The 23,025-nt window shown below is 28.5% G+C and overlaps 1 protein-coding gene across 3 annotated transcripts in view; it reads left to right on the top strand.

Moving 5' to 3' along the window:
• Positions 1 to 22,389, top strand: part of LOC132942860 (tyrosine-protein kinase Fer) — a 35,775-nt gene extending 13,386 nt beyond the window's left edge. The window contains exons 2-15 of one of the 3 annotated variants that reach the window (XM_061011529.1): positions 13,806 to 13,902; positions 14,025 to 14,220; positions 14,327 to 14,458; positions 15,194 to 15,397; positions 16,501 to 16,651; positions 16,746 to 17,114; positions 17,809 to 18,003; positions 18,085 to 18,261; positions 18,328 to 18,541; positions 18,723 to 18,875; positions 20,715 to 20,837; positions 20,913 to 21,035; positions 21,183 to 21,321; positions 21,545 to 22,389. In XM_061011529.1, coding sequence (XP_060867512.1) covers positions 13,806 to 13,902; positions 14,025 to 14,220; positions 14,327 to 14,458; positions 15,194 to 15,397; positions 16,501 to 16,651; positions 16,746 to 17,114; positions 17,809 to 18,003; positions 18,085 to 18,261; positions 18,328 to 18,541; positions 18,723 to 18,875; positions 20,715 to 20,837; positions 20,913 to 21,035; positions 21,183 to 21,321; positions 21,545 to 21,590 — 2,319 coding nt within the window. In that variant the 3' untranslated portion in view covers positions 21,591 to 22,389. Of the gene's footprint in view, positions 1 to 13,805; positions 13,903 to 14,024; positions 14,221 to 14,326; positions 14,459 to 15,193; positions 15,398 to 16,500; positions 16,652 to 16,745; positions 17,115 to 17,808; positions 18,004 to 18,084; positions 18,262 to 18,327; positions 18,542 to 18,722; positions 18,876 to 20,714; positions 20,838 to 20,912; positions 21,036 to 21,182; positions 21,322 to 21,435 lie in introns of all 3 variants that reach the window. The other 2 variants (XM_061011530.1, XM_061011528.1) reach the window with 2 other exon arrangements.
• The last annotated feature ends 636 nt before the right edge of the window (positions 22,390 to 23,025 follow it).

Below are 23,025 nucleotides of genomic sequence, written 5' to 3' on the forward strand. Positions count from 1 at the left end.
GGGTAACTTCTTTTTATTTATTTTAGATTAAATTAGGTAAGACAGGTAAGTATAATTATTATTGATTGCAGATATAGGAACATTTGTCTATTATATCTATAACAGTGGTATTTTAAATTGGAAAATTACGAAAGTGACGTTTTATAAAAATGTATATATTATGTTCATATGGAGAATTATGCAACTTTCATAAGTTTAGAATATTTGCATGACTCATGTGATATATTAGATTAGAATTATTTAGAATTTTGTTTTGTTTTGTTATTTAAAATTTTAAATAGGTCTATAGGTTAGTAATTATTTAATACAATCAATTTTGATTAGTTGGTGAGTTTTGAAATATTATAAAAATGTACTTTAATTAAAATTATTCAAAAACTGTGGGCTTATAACAAATTCTTCAATCACTCCGTTTAAGGTAATACTCATTATTAGTTTACAGCACAAACAGCTTTTTTACATAATACAGTTGACATTACCGTAAACCTACAAGTAAATGTATTATATGTTACTACTAAAGCTGATGGTGAATGGACAATGAAATCAGAAACAATGAATTAGTCTTGTTTTAAATATTCAGTTTGTGAGTTGTATACCTACATCTTAAAATTATTTCAATGGATTATACAATTTTTAAATGATGAAAAAAAGATTATTTGACTTTTGCTCTAATTAGTTTATTATAGTATTGATTGTATTTATTTATTGAACATTTTGCCCATTAAATGAATGAATAAATCCCGGAATTAAAATTAAATCAAAACAAAATTATTCTTGAATTAACTGAAAGTTAAATGAAAATAGCTTAGGAAAAAATATATTATTGGCTGTAGATGGAAAAATACGTAAATTATACATTTTGACTAAATGGTTTGTAAAGTATTTAAAATAATAGATTATGCTTAAACAAATTTAAATTTGTACATAATTTCACGTAGGTATAAAGTATATACCAACTATTCTCTTGTTCACTTATCACGTTTAAGATAATTTTTTTTAATCAATTTTCTATAAAAACATCACTAAACAGTAAAACATAACGATGGTTATGATGTGAGATCACGATCAACAAGATATAAATTCTTAGAACAAAAAAAAATATTCTTAAAAAAATTAACTATGAAAATTAATTTGTAATGTTTGAGAAAAGTTTGTTATTTTTATTCTTAAAACTGACTTATTTATTGATACGTTGTTTTATATGAACCTATGCCTTGTTAATTATTATAAACTGTTAACATGTGTTTTAATATTATGTTTTGTCTTATTAATTGCAAAATAATCTTGGAAGTGTTGCATAGAAAGAATAGTGACGAATTTTTCATATATTTTGAGTGTTTGTATTATAGTAAAATAACTAATGAATCAATATTTAGATAAAAATTTAATTATTTTTATATATAGATGTTATGCTAGTTATATAATTTGTTTAGTTAAGTGCGAAATATTATCAATATCCTACCCACACAGCACAACCTGACAGCAAAATGGTGTCCACGATCTTGACAATTTTATAAATTATAAACTATAAACCATAAACATAAATTGGCTCGTAGGCACCTACATACATAAATTGAAGTATAAAATATTAAAGTCACTGTAGAGTGTAGAGCTATACTCCTTGACCATCCTAAGTAATAAACTTTGGTGATAAAAAAATTGGCTATTGGACAATATTATTCCATACTTGGCTTTTTAAGTTATTATAAATGGCCTAAATCCTCGCTAAAATATTGTTGGAAAATAATCTTTATTAAGTCTGAGATAAAATTTAAATATGTCCTAGAAAATTATAAATTTATGAGTACATTAAAAATGTAAAACAAAGAACCATTTTTTGAAGGTCCAAAAACAATAAGCAAAATCAGCAATAGAGTAAAAAACTAATTTAATAATTATAAAGTATAGTGTTGTTCTTGTACCTATATTCAAAATTAAAATTATGCACACATAATTTAACTTAGAATAGAAAATATAGTATATTTTAGTAAAATTATATATTATGATACAAATATTGTATTTATTAAACAGTTAGCGTGATATTACGCTTATTTTCTATTTAATTTTTTATTATTATTAACAAGTTTTAATTAGTTTAATATACTACTATATGTACTAGTACTAGTGAATACTTATTCAATGCAAAATTCAAATTCTTTTCATTTTTTTATGGAAATACTGAATTTTTATTTTTTATTCAGATGTAGGTATCTATAATTTTAAGTTAAGTGCCAACATTTGATTGCTTTTTTGTGCCCCTTAGTATTAAAAAAAAAAACACAATGATCATAATAATTTATTTTATACTGTATTAAACCAATTTATAGCATAATATGTATTGATAAGTAATTAATAATATACGTTTTTAATTGACCATACAAAAACCAACAGACGTTAGATTTTTCTTATAATGAACATAAACATGCATATTATAGACAACTTAATTTTTTTATAATATTTGAGTTACTTATGAACATTTTTCCTTTTAATCCTTATACCCTATGATTTTTCTATTTTATTTTTATTTTATTATGATATAGTTATCATAGTATGGTTTTGAATAATTTATAAATTTGTCATTTAAAGCAATAACCTATTTCAGCGTGTTACGTAAGCTGAGCTCATGGTGTGCACTTATTTAACGCATTGTTGTGTCAGCGTTACGAATGTTAAAAGACAACGTGGGAGAAATTGTTTTTTTTGTCACTTTCTGAATTTCTTGGAATAGAACTGAAATATTACTATTTTTCTATAAATCAAAAACCACTAAATATTATCCATTCTTACTGTTTTAAAGAATGAAATTTACTTGAGAATAGGTTTCTAAATTGAGTGATTCACAGTCATGTGAAATATTTTTTTATTTTTATGTTGTTTGTATTAAAATACGTAATTATTATAGGTAGGTAGGTAAATTTTTATGTGCTGATTTTGAATCTAAAATCTGTTGTCTATACATGTCTAATTCTTTTACAATTTAGCTCTATAGCGTGTAACAGTCGCATTGGAACAATATAATATAGGTTACAACGTTATTAATTATGATTCAATATTTTATTTTACAATATTTTTAATTAAGTAAATGCTTGATTATTACTTGTTATGGATATTATGCACTGAATTTAATTTAAATATTGTCAGTTTGTCCGTATCATGTTAAGTATTTTAAAATATGGGTTTACAGGGTATAATATAATAGATTAAAGAGTGTAATATGGAATATATAGTATTTATTCGCAGCCAATGTTATTGCAACAACTTCTTAATTAAATACCATGCGTACCTAATGAATTAACCTTCGAATACACATTGAATTAAATTAAATATTATCTTTATATTATCTATAATTAACTCCGGCAACTAAAAATGTAATACGTACGTAAACAACTAGTTGATTCATCTAAATTATGACTTATGAGGTACTACAACAGCTAAATAAAAATGGTTCAATAAATCTGTAACAAATTTACGGCCTTATCTGACCAAAACTCGAAAAGAAAGAATATTCGATGGAATTACAAATAAATGTGTGTGTTTGTTTTAAGAATATTATGGTACTTATCAAAATGTTTTGGCATTACAAATGTTATCTAGAATTTTAAAAGAATTCTAATCAATTTAACGATTTTTTGGGTTGTAATAGATAAAGGAACTAGAAAGACAGTATCAATGTCGATGGGAAGTTAGTTTAGCAACTAATTACAACTGTTGGTGTTAACAAGGATAAAAAGCTTTCCATAAATGAAAACCAAATAAACTCAATTAACAAAAGCCAACAAAACAAAAAACTAAAAAAACTTCTTAGTAAAATAAAAAATTAATAATAAACATATTGAATTTTTTTGTAATAGCATTTTTACTAAAAAAATACCTAGGAAATTTAGTTGGGACTTGAGAATTTATGCGTATTAACCGATATGATTGTTAGTCGATGACGAACTAAACGATTTCTACTGTAGGTACTTCAAATGAAACAGAAAGGTTTGAACTTTTAAATCCATGCGTGAATCTGTTGTGTTTATTCCACCACTATAGCACTATAACACAATAATATTATATGTATATTTATTTGCATACACTACAGTAAAATGTACACACTGTAAAATTTTTAGTATACAAATGAGTAATCGATCAAATATTCAAATAACACAGTATTATAGGTATACTATTAAAGTACTAAATATTATGCTTTTATAATTAAGACATCCAGTCTACTAAAATGAATCATTGTCCAATTATACAATTGCGTGATTTAACTGCATATTTATTTGTCTACTTTTTTGTCATTTAAGTATACTGCAGTTTCAATTTTACAAAAAACAGTCCAATTGTTTATATTTATACAATTAAAAACATAAATCATGAAATTGGTATAATTTATCAATAGAAAATTTCAATGAGTATTAGGTATATACTAGATATACTTAAACTACTAAACTGGAAATTATTTCACATAACACATTAGTGTTAAACCAATAAATATTATACTATAGACTTATTGTCAAATACACAACACTACGGCTCTACATGCAATAAAGATACCAATAATACCAATATTCTCAAGGTATTGTTCGTCCAATGAATCATATTGAAATATTTTTTGCATTACTAAGGGTTTTGTAATTTTTATATATATATTATAATTATATTATAGGGGGACGGAGTGGCCGAGCGAACTAAGACGTCGGTTGCGACGCGCACCGACGCCGGTTCGATCCCAGTTCGTGTCCGGAGAGAAAGGCTACGGGTGCCCACTTAAAAATTCTGCCAAACACAAACACTCACTTACTTATTATCGTAATAGTTAAGAAGATGAAAATTATAGAATTACTGGATAATAATTAATGATTTAAGAATCATTATATTTACCTATTACCGAACCTATAAGTTAAAACAATCAAAGATTATAAAAAAAACTGTTGGTTAGGTTAGTATATATGGGTTATATAGTATATAGTATTATAGTATATATTATATGTAAATTATACACTTACATTATATTTATAAATGGTAGTATTGTACAATAATAATGCATTATTATATTCATTAAAATAATGCCTATAATGAAGGCGTATATATTTACAATTCTGCAGTGTATAATACATTGAATAGATTGAGATATCAGATTAATGAACATTTAAGGTATCAATGGTATAGCAAATTATACTTCAAAACCAGTCTATTTATTACAAAAATTAAAACTTGTTTTACCTGTTTTGAAGTATTATTTTCTTTAACAAAGATATTTAAAGTTAAACTAAAAAAATTAAAACTGTGTTTTGGATTACTTAATAAAGACTATAGGTAGTAAGTAGCTGGGTAGATACTTGCTAGGTTCATTGAAAGTTGATATTTATGACAGTCAGGTTTTACAATATGTATAGCCTAATAAACGAATACTTATACAGAAGCCCGGATTAAGGATCAATTGGGTCCCGGGATACCACACACTTAGTGGGCCCCCTTTCAACTTTAACTTCAAAATAATTGTATCATTAGGTACATATTAACGACTTTATATTATTGTATAATTTTTTACTATACAAAAAATATACAGAGTGTATCCTATCATTGTACTCGGGTTTTTTTTTTAACAATTATCGATCGATGATATAGTTTCGTTAAAATAAAAAAAGACGAGTGTTTCTTTATGTTTAACAGGCAATTTTTTTTATAACATTTTTAAAATTTTTAAACACCAGTTGTACCAATAATAAAATCGACTTTATTTTTTCAAATGGTAACCACTATATTTTTTGATGGATTCCGGCAAAGCTTTTTTTCTGAACATTTTGACAGTCAAACAATCAATTTTGGTTCGTTAGGTTATTAACTATGGTCCCCTAAAGTTAAGTATAGTAATATGCATTAATACTTTTAACTGAAATACCTAATTTACAAGAGCTAAGTAATTTTTTTTTTGAAAACTATTGGACGCGTTAAAAAAATATATTTTGGAGATAAAGATGGGCCCCCCCAAAATCAATGGGCCCCGGGACCGTGCCCCTCATTGGCCCCCTTAATTAACTTAATTAGCAAGCCCGCCTTGCTTATACATAGTATATGACAAAATTAAAAGAATACATTTGTGTAAAACAAATCGAGGAATTTTTTTATGATTTTTATTGTTTTGAAAATAATAACTGTATGTAAATAACAGTGTCCGAAATGGGTATGGGTAATCAAGTAATCAAGTAGAAGAGCTCTATTATAACGGTTTAAAACTGCATCCCAAGTGTAAAATTATTTAACGCTCAGCGATTGGTGGGGGGAGGGATTCTATCCTCCCATTGGCGCAACTAGTGGGGTGCAAAAGGGTCTTTAGCACCCCTTGTTTTTTTAGGTTTAACTATCATTATTTTAGTGAAATACCATACATTTTATGTTTTTGAGATACCTATGAAATATTATAGCACCCCACCTTTTAGAGGTCTAGTTGCGCCTATGTATCCTCCCACAACAATCAGTAATTAGACAAATAATCAGTTATAAAAACCCCTGCTAATATAAACGTTAACATTAATTGTTGAATAATAATATGGTCCATAACAATTTTAATCACATAAAAAGTAATTTTAATCAATTTACATACATTTATATTTTTGTAAATTAAGATTATATTTATCAAATATTAAATAATAATAATAAAATTAATATTTCATAGCTTTTGATAAGTGTGAACATGTTAATAATAACTATTGATAATAATTATGATGTAATTATCACAATAATAATGAGTTAATTTTGGTTATTTATTATTATCTATATATAATTCATCCAAAATTAATAAGCAATACTACCCAGGTATGTCAAATAATTAATTTTATTCTGAAAAAGTAGGTATTTTATTAAAATCAACGTACCTATACCAGATACCACCCCTGTCCCAATGAAAATAATTAGAAGGGTTACTCTCAAATATAAAGAAATATAAGACGAACTCCGTAGGTACAGTTCTGTGTGCATCCTCCCTCCCCCAATTCGAATGCTTGCAATTAATAATGATAAATATTATGTTTTCCTATAACACTATAAGAAGGTCGCATCAAAGAATGTGTTTTGAATTATGATGTAAGGTCATCTTATATCTGTAATTAAATGTTTCGAATGTATTTTAATTAGACAGTAAGGTTTTAATTATCAACTATGAATTAACATTCCAATCGATGTTATATGTAATTTATTATGTAAGTACAGAATATCGGGAAAAATAAAATAGTCCTAATCCGCGATAATTGGATAAAAAATAAATGTCATTTTATCATCTGACGCACTTCTGCGCGTCAACAGGTTTTAATCAGTAATTAAGTATATAATTTTAAAGACTTGTAAAAATGCACAGCTACATATTTTATTGCAATGAAGAAATGATCGCAGATGTCCTTGTTCAACGTGTAAAAAACAAAAAAGTAAAACCTTCAACTTTTGGTGTAAGGGTTAAAACGTGTGAAAATCCCGTAAGCGCACCCGGTTTTTTTATTCATTCGCACAATATAATAATATATTGAGTATGGGTGCAACCGCCGTGGCGACGGACGAACAGAGCGCGAAATGCCGTTATCCAAAGATCACCACCTCGCGTCACACATCGTGGCATTTTGCTGGTGATTGGATTGCACAACGTAGAAAAAAATATGCTTATAAATAATATTATTATTATTATTTCACGCCGTTCGGTTTACGATTCGTTTTCGCTGGTGTATTGTTTAAAAACAATAATAATAGTGATATTAATATAATATTAACAATTATAATATATCGCACGGCAATGAATATAATACACATACGTCGGACACGTACCACCTAACCTAACCTGGGCTACTATTATACGTGTGTCGAATTATTGCTGTGATTTGTTTTCGCCGTCTATTGGGAAATGCGTCATAAACACATATTATTCATAATGTTTTACTGATTTCGGAGACGGCGGCGGCCAGTCTTCTCAGGTGCGTAAACACGAAATAATATATAACGATAAGTATAAAAAAATATGTAATTCCTCCTCTTCCTTCACAGTTCTCGTCATCATATCTCGCCGTTTATAATAATGTATAATATAATAACTACGCGTGTGTATATAATATATATATATATATATATATATATATATATATATATATATATATATATATATGCAGTTTCACAGAGTATAGTCACCGCTGTACCGTCTTTTTTTCTCGTTCTTTGGAACAATGGGGACCGCGTCCAAACGAGGCGTGTGCGCCGCCGCCACTGCGTTCAAGGCCAGTGTTATATACCATAATATACGTAGTACATGTACGTATCGTCGTTGTCGTGTGTATGTGTTTTTTCTTCTTCTCTGTGTTGTTCAGTGCTCGGTGTTCTTCTTCTTCCTCCTAAAGGAGACGGGTCTGCCGGGAGGTCTATGTCGCATTCAGTAAAAATAATGCCGTAGTGGATACGCGTAACGTCGTCGTGTGTATAGTACGATAAGTTCGGTGTGTGTGTGTGTGTGTGTGTGTGTGTGTGTGTGTGTGTGTGTAAGCGCAAGAGCGAGCTCACGAGAAACCGTCTTTTGACGGAGGAGAAGAAATTTATAACAATAATAAAATCTACGATATTATATTATATTATACATAGTAGACGATAGGTATATCGTTCTAGCCGCGACCACGAACGTTACATTATATTATTATATTATTATACTCGTGGTATCATATAGGTAGATACATATTACATATTATTATTATTGTTATATAGTCGCCGGGACGATTGCGTGCAGCGCAATGGCTGTAATTATATAATAATTCTATATAGGTAATAAAAAATACGATTTTTTAGACTTGCGACGCCTAAGCTGAATGGGAAGGGACATCGAGGGAAATAGCAAGTGTTGAATGAGATTATAAAAGCTGAGTTACAATATTGTCTGTTGTTTCTTCCGACTAATAGAGTGGATTTTTCATTTATCAGTTGTACGAGTTAAAAACTGGTAATTTGGCAACCGCCTGACGTAGGTTAACCTCCAATATTGTGCGAAACCGTTCGCCGTGCGCGCTAGAAAATTGTTTCGATCTCCGGAAATGCCATTGGGCTCGCGTGTTGCACCTATCGCACACGTTGTGCAGTCTGCGGTTATTATCGCTCGTTATATTATGATTATTTTTTATTTTATTTTTACCTTTGTTTTATTATGCGCGCAACAATGATCGCGACTGTAATATTATTTGTTGTAGTATAATAATATAAGTACATAATATGTATATATACTTACCGCCGACCTGGTTAAATTGAGAGACTAGGTTTTGCCGCGACTCGACACGTCATTTTATTCCCATTCGACTGTGGCGGCGGTCTCTCGTACGTTCGCCTGACCCCGCGCGGAGGAGAGCCTGACGTGTCGAACAAAATGTAATATTGTCTCGCAACACTTTCGATTGCCCTATCCAAGTTCGCGCCAACGATATATGCTCAACGCACATTGTTACATTTGTTGTTAATCGTGCGCCTTGTTTATGGTACAATCTGTTCTGCTTCTACCGCAGCATTAAATTTATCGTTTTTACTCCTGCATAGGTATTAGGTAAAATAAACGAAGAAAGAACGCCAAGAAGTTTTAACCTAGTTCATTCGAATTTTCCAAAATATGTTCACACATGTGTTGATAATATTTTCAAAACTGTTATAGCTTCATATAATATGTTTATGTTTTTATATACTTAGTTATAAACATAGCTTACGGTCATTATAGTTATTGCGTTGTACTTATAGCATTTAACTTATTTATGTGTATATAATATATTATTATATAGATGCGTTTTGGTAAATGACGTGCAACTAGAGACTGTCAAAAATAAAAAGCGTTTGATGTAGGTATAAAAGTGTATTACATTATTGCATTTAATACACTATACGTTTTTGCTCGACATGTTTGTGTATATAAATACCTATTCCTATAGGTACCTACTACATTGCATGTACTTGGACGTACATATCTCACAGTATTTTGACAGTTGACACTTAAATAATGTTGTTTTGTATAGTGCTAATAGTATAAATTAAATTAATATAATAGACAATAGTTACATTAACACGTACGCTTGATAATAAAATATGTATGTATAATGTTTATAGTATTACATATATATATATATTTATAATGATACATTGAGTGTGTACGATGTACATACATTTATATTGTATATCAATATTTGGTATCAGAATTTCACTAGGTATATGTTACAATATTAAATTACATGGATCAATCTTTGTGTGTACTATTCTTATAACTTTATAAACCTGTGCCAAATAAAATTAAAATGTGCAATTGTTTAATATATTATTATCTATATCGTATAATATATTGAGGACAAGTAGGTTTAGTAAAATAATACATATATTATAGTAAAATATAACGATTATCAATACCATTAAAATATAGAACTCGTGGTTTATAATCAATGATGAGACATCAAAAATAACATTTATGACTTGTTTCTATTTTATTTTTATTACTTACATACAATGATACACACATTTAATGCAGACAAGACAATATAAGAACTATTAGACATACCTAGCTACTATACTCCGTCTATAATCTGTACTTACATATTTCAAGAATTACGTTCTCATCATTTTATAATACAAAAATTAAAAATAAACATTGTAATAAACTTGCAAGTGCAGTTATATTTATGTACTTATTATATACGGAAATATTATACTGTACGGTATAATAGGCTGTTATGCGAAAAGTTGGAAAAATTAATCCTAGTGGGTTTAAAAAGAGGGTTGACCTTGCGTTAAATACTGGGACCTTGAGTTTAATCCGTGAAAAAAGTTTCGGTCAGTCAAATAACTTGCGTACAAAAACCACGTCATTATATTATAATTTTGTTGTTGATGTAATTTTTTTTTATAAAAAAAGTACGAAACACTTTTCGGATTCAAATAATAAACATAAATAATTTACTCAATTTTTGTTGTAGGTATTTCATTTTTTGTGAGACTTATGAAAGACAATTTAAACAATTTCCTAGCTAAATAATTGTGAGAATTCATTATATTCTATATGTACGAATACATGTATAAATACATGTAAATAAGTACACAAATTCATAAGAAAATATTTTTCTCATTTTTAAACACAAATTTGATTTTATATTAAAAATAGTTTTAAATATTGTTTATTTATTTAGATTCTGAGCGGAGCGAGGTTAGTGGTCTTACGATGGTGTTTATTTTATTTATTTATTTTTTCATATCCTGTATACAAAATTTTTACCAGAAGAAGTGCTTCGATTTCAACATATAGTATCTTATCTTTTAGCAAATTGGATCGAAATGGTACTTTAGAGAAGTCATTTTTCGATTTTCTCAATAGTTATTGAATGCCACGGGAAAAACTACCGATAAATTACGAAAAACCGCTAAAAATGGGATTTTAATTTCCAACGCTTTGTTTATTACCATAGAAACGAATAAAAAATAATAATATTATAATATCCAAACTGACAAACCGTCTCCGCTCAGAACCGTTTTTCTTATACAATGATCTTATATCATTGAATTCAAGTTTAATACAATCCATTATACAATGACCCACTTGTAACCTGCTGTACATTAGAGCGACATCCACTTACCCGCTTTTTTTCCACAGGATGGATCCATTTAAAGGGTCAAATTTTTTTTTTAATCTAAAATTTTTTTTGTTTATAAAATACAGGGATTTAGATGTCATTATATAATAAGTTACAATTTATAATAGCTTATACAAAGTAACTAAGACAGTATAAATCTTATTGAACTTTTACTTTCTTCTTAAATGTGTCTAGTTGACTTGTAGTTTGTACTGACCCCAACCGAGTTAATTACTTTATATTATTATGTAAAAATTATAAATTATATGGAAGTCAATTTATTGATGTTAAAATATATACTTGCATTATTATATATTTTAAGACCTAAGGTTACACTGAATAAGCGTATACTTCTTTATTGATAATTATTTATTAACTTATATATTTTTATTAATTATTCCCTTAAGTCAATGAAACACAATACAATTTATTTCAGCACATTAAATATTAGAAATTAACGATTCTTGCAGTTAAAGACTAGATATTATGCAACTTTTTAATATTGATTGTTGATTAATAAGTAATAACTATTAATAAAGTGTATTAAATTGATAAGGTACTTATACCGCGATGATTAAATTATATTTCGAAATAATTTTCGTATAGGCTATAGCATTATAGCAATTATATCTAATATATATATATATAATATGTGTGATGTCATGTTAAATTTAGAGTACTAAAGTTTGACATCCTTGTATTTCACGTCACTATATAAGTATATTATAACGCTGCTAATATTAGAGTATAGTAAGCGGCCTATCATACAAAATAAATAATCATAGAGAATACTTTCTACGATGAATCCACTTTTGTATTCTTTGTACAACCAGTACTTAGATAGTAATTAATAAATGTTTTGAAAACGATAGAAATGAAACTATATCTACTAAATTAGTCATCAAATAATAATAATTATTATAACTAGCTTATTCCGTTGGTGCTTTAATGCTGTTTTTTATTATATGGTGTACATTTTTAAGGACAACACGATTTATGGATGGCTTACCTATATCGTATAATGTATACTTACTTGCTACTACTAACACAGTATTTATTTGAAAATGATGATCGCTAAATTAATTGTTTTATTATATAAGGTTTTTATTTATTATAATTTGTGTCGAACGCGTCGGTGTTGATAAATATAGAAATACGATTAATTTTGAAATATTTTCCATTGCCATATGAAATTATAAACATAATAATTTCATCAGGCCAAATGTTGAAATACGTGTATCTGTACGGACTGCATATGTATACTACCTATGCCATTATAATATTGCTGCGCATGTGGGAGGTCAGAGTTATATTTAAACATTAAGTTTGTCATCCCGTTATTTACATTTGGTCTTTTTCAGTATGCAAAACGAATTTACTACATTTATTTTATTCCAACGGATATATTATGTGTAGAGAATAGGTACTTAGAGATAGTATTTACATAATACAATATATATTTTACATCACTGAAAAGTGCTTTGTCAGTTTTACGCTGAGGCCATCATTTCGATCGACTGACAAAAGCAGTACTCATAATTAAGATCGTCATTTAAACAGGATTACTTAACATTCACTCCATACGTATCTACGTGCAATTTATTAAACCATGGGTTTTTCCCGAGATTTGCTTATACAGTTATACAATAATATTACGTGATGGTTTTTTTTTAATCGTTCTACCAGTTGGAGTTTTGTTTTAAAGATTTTCTTGTATAGGTGGGCAATATTACTTGCATGGCCGATATTCGTATTTATACATCAGTAATATGTTGTTATAATTTAATCATCTGAATAAAATTCTGCAATCTCAATAAAACATTACAATACTATGTAAGATCGTATTATTTATGGTAGATATTGCGATACGAACATTCGACTTAAGACAATTTATTATTTTTAAAAGAGAAACAAACAAATAAAATATAATACAATTAATATAATACAACACACCGTGTAGGCCATATAATTTTTATTTTTTTATATCCAAAATATTTATTCAGAATTAGAATTTTGTAATTTACCCTAGTGTAGCTCGTATTGAAATTCAATGTATATAAGATTTTTGTATGACGTTAATACCTGGCAGGAGGTTATTATTGTAACTGGGTGATTTGACAAATTTTTATTGAATGGAATAATTATTAGTTGATAAGAATCCGTACACGTACATAATACTTCAATGACATTTCTGCTTTTCAGTTGGTCGACGAGTTGGCAAGAAAAAAAGCAGATTACACCAAACACCTAGAAACCTATCGTTCTATGAGGTCGAGATTTGAAGAACATTTTTTCAAAAGTAAGTTTATTCAGATAATACACATCCTTAAAATATGAAAAAAATTGATAAACGTTTTTTAAAACTTTTTTAGTAATTTATTTAAAAAAAATACTATTTACGTATATAATTGTTCAAAATAGGTGGCCGAGGAGGAAGAAAATTGGACGACGTCCGGGAAAAATACCAAAGGGCCTGTCGGCGATTGCATCTTGTACATAATGAATACGTCCTATTAATTGCCGAAGCCCAAGAATCGGAAAAAGACTTCCAGACAATAATGATGCCGGCATTTATGCAACATCATAAACAAGAGCTGGAAAACATTATAGCCGATTGGTTAGTGTTATTGATTAATTACCGTTCGACCTGAACAATAATATTATGTTGTCGATAAAACAATGTCAGTAAATATATTATTTTTTTTTTTAATTTACATTTTTAGGAAAAATGCCTTAACCGAATTGGCAGTGCAGTGGAATCCGGCGTCCGAAGAATTCGTACAGATAGGCTTGCGTATGGAATCGTGCACGGATATCATACAACCGTGTGAGGAGTATAACGACTATACAAAAAAGTTAGTACCTACCTAACTATATAATAAATATAGATATGAAACCTATCTTATTGTATTTTATTCGTCTTCGATTGACAAAATACCTTAGGGCTATAATACAATATCAAAATTTTAAGAGACTGCAATGTATAACAATACTAATTCAATGATAATGTAATGTTCAATTAATAAACAAAGACATAATATTATAGCTGCCTCTCAAAATTAACAGTACTTATATACTATTATAAGTCTCATAGTTTTACCAAATTTTGATGTTTTTATTAGAGAATATTATAAAATATACAAAATAAATTATTTATATTTTTGAATATACTAAGTTATAATAATTTATATAAATATTAAAATATTTTAATATTGCTTAATATAATATAGGTATGTATAATAAAAGCTAAATAATGTGTGATAATAAATGAATGGCAGTGTATGTCTTTGCAAGGATATGTTCACATATCTTAAGATTAAAATATTTTTTTTATTCTCGTACATAAAATATTGCTCTGTGGCTTATTATTCCTTGCGAAAAAAAATGTTTCAAAATAACGGACTAACAACAAACCGTCGAATAAGTATTAATACAATATTATTATACTAGCAATTAGGGCGTGCAAAGGAATTCATTTAATAAAAGTGGTAAGGATAATAAATACTTAAACACCCGTGTCCGTTGCCGTGATCCGTAGGACATTTTACCGTGGTTAACGCACATCATAATGGTTATTTACGACGTTTCAGGACTGAACGAAATGACGTCGAGATCTCATTCGACGACGCGCTAGTGCAAGGCGATACGTCTGGACATCTGCAAGCCAACCAGCTGGCAGTCGACAACCTTACTATGGACTGGGTGCGCAATAAAATGACTGAACTCGAAACCCGGCTGAAAGAATGCCAAGACGCCATAGAAACCAGTGTAGATAACAAGTCGGAAAATAATTCGTAAGTCATGATGTCGGGGGGGTATCTAAACGTCAACGTGCAGGCTTTATGCATTTGTTATCTCAAACATCGATTTGTGTTGCGTTTATATTATTATTATTATTATTATTATTACTATTACTATTACCATTTTCCCGTCATCAATTGAGCATTCGAGTGTTATGTATATGATAGGAACACAACATTGTTCCGTGATATTTGTACCTTAATTTCTCTGTATGTCCGACGACCACCGACCGATGCCCAACATAAGCTATGATATAGCATATATAATATCTGCAGATACCTATAATATATAATATAAATGGGTATACCAACAATTTATAGGTACCTACCAGTTTAACTTAATATTTTTTTTTTAAATGCATATTCGGTTTGAGAACAATATCCCAATAAACTATTCACTTTGTAGAAAAATGAATTAATATATTAAAATTATACTTTTGAGCGTTTGTTTAGCGTGTAAAAATATACCATACGGGTTTTAAATTGTATTATATTACCATAAATCATAACATTGTTAGGCACCAATTCATATTATATACCTATATAATTTTTTTATAATAAATATAATGTTTTTCGTTGATAAAATGAAATAAAATGATATATGATATAATGGAAAAATGGTATTATATAAGTAGGTACCTACTCGAATTAGTTGTAATGTATTCTCTATTGTCTCGGAATACAATAAAATGTATAATTTGCATTGAGGGGTCATCATATACCTAAATTCTTGTGTAATATTTGAATTAATTTTTTTATGGTTTGTATCTATTTGATATTTTTAATTAGTAAATTCAAAAAAATAGATTATACACATTTTTATGAGTTTTTCATATAAAATTATAAAAACATGTTATTGATCTGTTGAAATGATCACCAATATTATTGTTTCCGCTCAAACTCTATCCCACTTCATTAAAAAAATTATTGTGCTGAAAAAAATGCGTGGGAAATTGGACTTTAGCCATTTATCTCTTCGTACTTGAAATATATTAATACTTATACACTTTTGTGTTTATGCTGTATTTAACAGTTGAGAACGATATTTTAGTGCGAACTGGATAGTTTATTTTGCATAAAAATCTTATTCCTTTTAGCGAAATACAATTGATTGAACTCAAAAGCGAAGAACATCGACTACAAAAGCAAGTAGATGTTATAAAAAAAGCTCTTTTTGAAATTGGTTGCGAAGAATTGCCTTCTGGATGCGATCTTCCATCATTAGACATAAACGATATTGACATTACTGTAAGTTAATTATATTTTAATTTATATTTAATTTCTAGTCTCTCTCTTTACTTTTACATAGTGATATAAATTACATAAGTTATTCAAATTTCAGGTTGACGGTACTCTGAAAAGGCCTTCGTTGAGTAACGTTAGTCAAGCTTCATCCATGATGACTATAGCTACTACACTAGGTACGTCTAGCTTGGTAGATATCTTACGTAAACCATTCCGTCGTAAGTCTGTACCAAATTCAGGGAATGGTAACCTTTCGATGGATTCAAATTCAGTGCAAAACAATAACAGTGCCATTACTACAACTACAGCCAGCTCTGGAGTAGGTCCACAAAACGGTGATAGTAGTAATCACTATCACTCAGACAGTCTAGATGGAAACGATGGATCGGTTATTGTTGATATGCGACCGATAGTCACGCCTGTGCCATTTGCTGACAACAATTCTAACAACTTTTTGCCTAGTGTGGTAAGCTTTGACTAACATATAACCGTATGCAATTACTTTACTATAGCTGATAATTTCTATATAATAATATAATATATAAAATTATCTATTTGATGATTCATTTTATCAGCTCAGGTAAATCGCATTTATTTCAGAATGACTAATACTCGTTTTTACAATGTTTGATGATGTGCTTACAAATGTTATATTTGTATTATGATTATTACTAATAATTTGTGTGATGTGAATAAAAATGTATTGGATTTTGTTTCTTAAGTTATTAGTATTATTATTTAAACTACTATCGTTGGGATGAATATTAATGAGTTAAGAGTTTTTAACCTTATATGTTATAACAATATTCTTGAGTGCCTTGTTCAGAAACGTTGAAGTCTTTCTGCTAAACCCATTGTATTTTTCTACTTTAAGTTCACGTTATATACCCGCTTGTGTTGTCTCCGTCAAAAAGCTTATAATTAAAATATTGAAAAAAAATCCTACGTGGGGCTCTAGATAATATTCTTAATTTAATTTTGATAATAGGTCAATTCACTTTAATTTTGATAATGCCAGAGTAAAATGGATTATTTTTAACGTAAAAATGTCTAAGACGGAAACAACATGGGGAACGTCCTCTTTATGTGATGTTTACAATGGGAAAATATAGTTTAAATAACAATTTATGTGATTGATACATTTAATATTTTTACTTTAGATTGGGTCTTCTGTAAAATCATTAATTGAAGAAGAATGGTTCCATGGAGTATTACCGAGAGAAGAAGTTGTTCGACTTTTAACAAAAGAAGGGGACTTTTTAGTGAGAGAAACTACTAGAAACGATGAGAATCAGACAGTGTTGTCCGTATGTTGGGGTGGCCATAAGCATTTTATTGTTCAAACCACTTCCGAGGTAAGTGAAAAGTTTACAAACTATGTTAAACAAAATTATTATGGATACTAATAATTTCAACAATTTTTCTTTTAAATGTAGGGCGAGTTTCGTTTTGAAGGACCATCATTCCCAACCATTCAAGAACTTATTACATATCAATACCAAAGTGCATTACCAGTCACTAGTCGCTCAGGAGCTATACTTCGACAACCAATCCCTAGAGAACGATGGGAATTAAATAATGATGATGTGTTACTGCTTGAAAAAATAGGCAGAGTATGTGAATCGTATATTCGTATATAAATATTTTTTTATATCATATTTTCATATGTATAATTTCAGGGTAATTTTGGCGATGTTTATAAAGCAAGATTGCGGTCTACCAATAAGGAAGCTGCGGTAAAAACATGTCGTGTTACCGTGCCCGATGAGCACAAAAAGAAATTCCTGCAGGAAGGTCGTATTTTGAAACAATATGACCATCCTAATGTTGTTAAGCTAATCGGTATCTGTGTGCAGAAACAACCTATTATGATAGTCATGGAACTAGTCGCAGGCAAGTATTTTTTAATATATTCTGGTATTATTATTTTTCTTTTGAATACCACCTAGTATTTAATTTAAGCTGCTGCTTTGATTTAACATAGCTTAATAATTATCTGGACTAGTGCTGGATATCTGCTTTTTTGATGAGTAGAGGTACTGCACATTTACTAAGTAAATATTTTTGTTTATAGGAGGGTCTTTGTTATCGTATTTAAGAAATAATTCTAAGACCTTGTCTGTCCTCCAATTGGTCTCAATGTGTCGTGATGCAGCTGCTGGCATGATGTACTTAGAAAGTAAGAACTGCATTCACCGTGATCTCGCAGCTCGAAACTGTTTAGTTGGTAAGTTTATAAATTATTAAATACATATTATGTATTAAGAAAATGAGACATAAGTAAACATTTTTTACTTATTTTGTAGTATTCACGGTTGCCACACGTCCCGGTTTTGCCGGGACTTTACCGTTTTTAAGTATAATATTCCGGTATATTATATTGATAAGGTGTTTCGGGACGGCCAGTTTTCCAGGAATTAAACTTCAATAATTGATGTTAACATTTTGTCTTTTTCTAACATTTCTAGTAGAAAAACAATTTTGTTTCGATAAATGATAAAATAATAAAGTTACTTGATTGACTGACGAAATCAATTTTGAAATTGTTTTATTGACTTGGTGACGACAATATTACTGATGAATACGTTCATATTGTATTCCCAATCAGTTACAACAATTTTTTTTATCACTTATACCTAATCGATAATTTTGTCGGTTACTCATCACAACTACATTGAGCTAGTTTTTACCTTATAATCGTATGTAAAAAAACCATTGTGTGTGGTATTCCAGTTACGAATAGGATCAGGATATTAAAACTGGTGGTTGACCACGGAGGAGTGGTAAAAATTACAGAAAACGTCTGTTTCGGTTTCAGTAAAATAAAAAATGTCATCCCTAAGTACGCTTCTTATCAATGTCCATCCAAAAAACAACAGAATGGTTGACTACAAACCACGGACTAAGATATTATAGATATTATAGATATTATATCTTAGTCCGTGCTACAAACTATCATGTTATTTTTAATTTGTTTTTAAAGCCTACCTAAATCATAATATGAAACTGTTTATTATTGTTATAATATGTATACACCGGATATATAATTTATACACAGTTTTACTATTTATATAAGTGATGCCCAACATTTTTTCTTTGGCCGGTCACTTTAGTAGAAATTTGTCTGTATCGCCAAATCTAAAAATATAGTACCTATACAATCACCCAATTAATAAAATATTTTTATGTACAATGTACCTTTTGGTTTCGTCATATTTTGTACTATAGTTTTATTTCGTTTAAATGACAATCAATAGGTACTTATTGTAATAATATGTATTTTGAAAATAATTCAATATTTTGTTTTTCTTTAAAATATGTTTCGGCCAGATACAATGCCTTCGTTAACTGTAAATTATGCATCATTGTAGTATTATATTATATTATATTTGTTATTTAAAAATGTAAAATAAATTAACCTTTTATTTAAAAAATAAACGTCTTAAAATTTAAAAAATGCGTGCAGAAATACCCTAAAAAACTATAGTTACGATCTAAATATTAGGTAGGTATTATTTTAATTATTTATTATGATATTCTGGTGGTATATAGATTTGATAATGTTGAATTCATTGATCATAAAAGTATTAGGTAGGTAGGTAGGTACAGCTGTTTAGCCCATATCAATTTTATTAGCTATTATGGAATTTCAAATGTAAAACCAGATAGATGTTAGTTGTTTGTGTTAGTAGTAAAATATATCTATTATTATATAAAATTTCCGTTAGAATCTTGAAATAACATTTTTTTTTAAATTTGAATTTACATATAAAATGACTTAAAAACATAAAAAATCTATTAAAAATACAATAAACTACTAAATAACACTATAGGTATACGTTGTAGCCTGTAGGTATTAATTTAACTAGTCGCAATAAAAATTTGTACCAAAACAATCATCATCATAATGCTACCATTAGAAATTCCTCCGGTAATAACAATATATTCAGTATTAACATCCATTATTATTACCAAAAGATTATAATTAAAAATTCTAGATAAATATAAAATTTAAAAAAATAACTTTCTAAAAAACTAATAATGTAATTTTCCTTGTTCAAATTAGATGATAAAAATATAGTGAAGATTTCTGATTTTGGTATGTCCAGAGAAGAAGAAGAGTATATAGTTTCTGACGGTATGAAACAAATTCCAATTAAATGGACAGCTCCCGAGGCTCTTAATTTTGGTAAGTCAAAGGATTATAGATGCATTTTTAAAAATATGAGATTCTTTCTATTATTCTATACTTATATGTGTGTAGGTAAATATACTACATTATGTGACGTTTGGAGTTATGGTGTACTGTGTTGGGAGATATTTGCCAAAGGCGGAACACCCTACAGTGGTCTTAGCAATTCAAAGGCTCGGGAAAAAATCGATACAGGTAATAATAATGAGGTGCAAAAATGGTTAAGATAATTTTAAGAGTAATCACAACTCAATATAATATTAATCTGATTATTTGTTATTTTTATTAACAATAAATATTAAATAATGAATAATAACTTATTTTATTTTATATTATTATTAGGCTATAGAATGCCTGCTCCTGAAGGTACACCCGACGAGGTTTATCGTCTCATGTTACAGTGCTGGCAATATCAGCCAGAAAACCGTCCACATTTCGACAGGATATACGCAGCCGTGGAATCATTGGTCAAATCGTTGAGGTAAATATTAAATCATTATTATATTATATATAATTAACTAACGTTGTTAAACTGTGTGATTGTTTTGTGGTTTGGTTTTGCTTTATAACAAAAAAATCAAAATAACATTTGCAGCCCGGTGTCTCCTAAAATGCGTATTGTCGATGGCGCTAAATCAAATGATATTGCCAATGTCGCTCTATTTATGTTGCGTATATGATGAATGTCATTGGCTTTTTGATAGGCCGTCATCCAAGTGGTCTGCGGCGGCCTGTCTTCGGAAATGGTGATATCACTGTGTGTGCTACGGAGTCTTCACAGAAACCCTTCAGCCGGTGAAACTTATTCTTGTGATTGTTTTATTATTAAGTTTATTTTTTTTTTTTAATTATTGTTAATTGTTTTGTTCATCAGTTGTATCGACCTCAAATTTAGCCGCGTATACTGTGTAAAAAAATTAATTTGTTTGTATAAGAACTTGGACTAATTATCCGTGTCTACCATTATCTATTTGTTACCTAGAATGTTACGAAAAATGTTTTATGCTCAAAATAATTTTTTGGACTTAGTTGATCAGAAAAATCTCAATTATTAGGTGCTATTTATTTTAGTGTTTAGAAAACATTGAGAGTCTTAAATCCAAATGGATATTATAATAGTTGTATAAGTATTCAATCTTTAAGAAAGTGCCAAATTAAAAGACTATAGATAGCTATAAATTGTTTTAATATTATATTTTATAGAATTGGCACTTTAAGGAAAGATAAAAATTGTTTGTTTTTTAAATTTTTATTAATGATTTGTTTGACTTGATTAATGGACGAGCATATTATATATTATTATATTATATAAATAAAATATATATTTTTATTTTAACCTTGTATAAGTATTTTATTTATTTAAATCATCACACACATAAATGATGATTGTAATAATTTTTATATTTTATATGTTAAAAGTTAAATCAATAATAACTTAAGTTGAAAAATACAAATTATTACGTTATTCGTAAATATATATATATATGATATAATTTTAACCTTTTAATTTTATATATTTTACTAAACAAAATACTGAGTGCTTTCAATTTGAATGAGATATATTTATCCATACATTGTGATTTTGGATACCTTATGATATTATTTTATGTTATAAGGACTAAGGATAGTATGTATTATTATAACTTGTAAGGAATATTAATAAAAGTTCATTAAAAAATTATAAAACTGTTTATACACATGTATTACATATAAATATGTTTGTTGGTTTATTTTCCAACAAATAAAACGACTATTTTAAAACGTTTTGTGAATAATTACAGATGACTAAAGCTCATTATAATTTAAGAGTAGTTATGTGAAACATACTTATATATAGTACCTATTATTTTAGTACACTATTGCTGTGTTTTTTGAACGGCATAAAAATTAGTTTTCTCCAATCACTCGAATAGTATGATCAATTATCTGCAATGGCTGCCGTTTGAAACAGACCCGTTTTAATATGCATTAGTTATTTAAATGAATTAGCTCTGTTCGGATGCGGTGGAAATATTATGATTATCTGGTTGCCTACCTACCTACTATATCTACCCATTTCCCATATCGCAATTTTGTGTATTCGCAGAGGAGTAGAATGGAAGTTCACTTCACGTCTCGGCACGATCCGTTGATACAAATATCAATTTTCAGTAGGTCATTATTATTTATTATTAAGATTTCTCTG

Source organism: Metopolophium dirhodum, chromosome 4, assembly GCF_019925205.1.
Source record: "Metopolophium dirhodum isolate CAU chromosome 4, ASM1992520v1, whole genome shotgun sequence".
Classification (NCBI taxonomy): Eukaryota; Metazoa; Arthropoda; class Insecta; order Hemiptera; family Aphididae; genus Metopolophium; species Metopolophium dirhodum.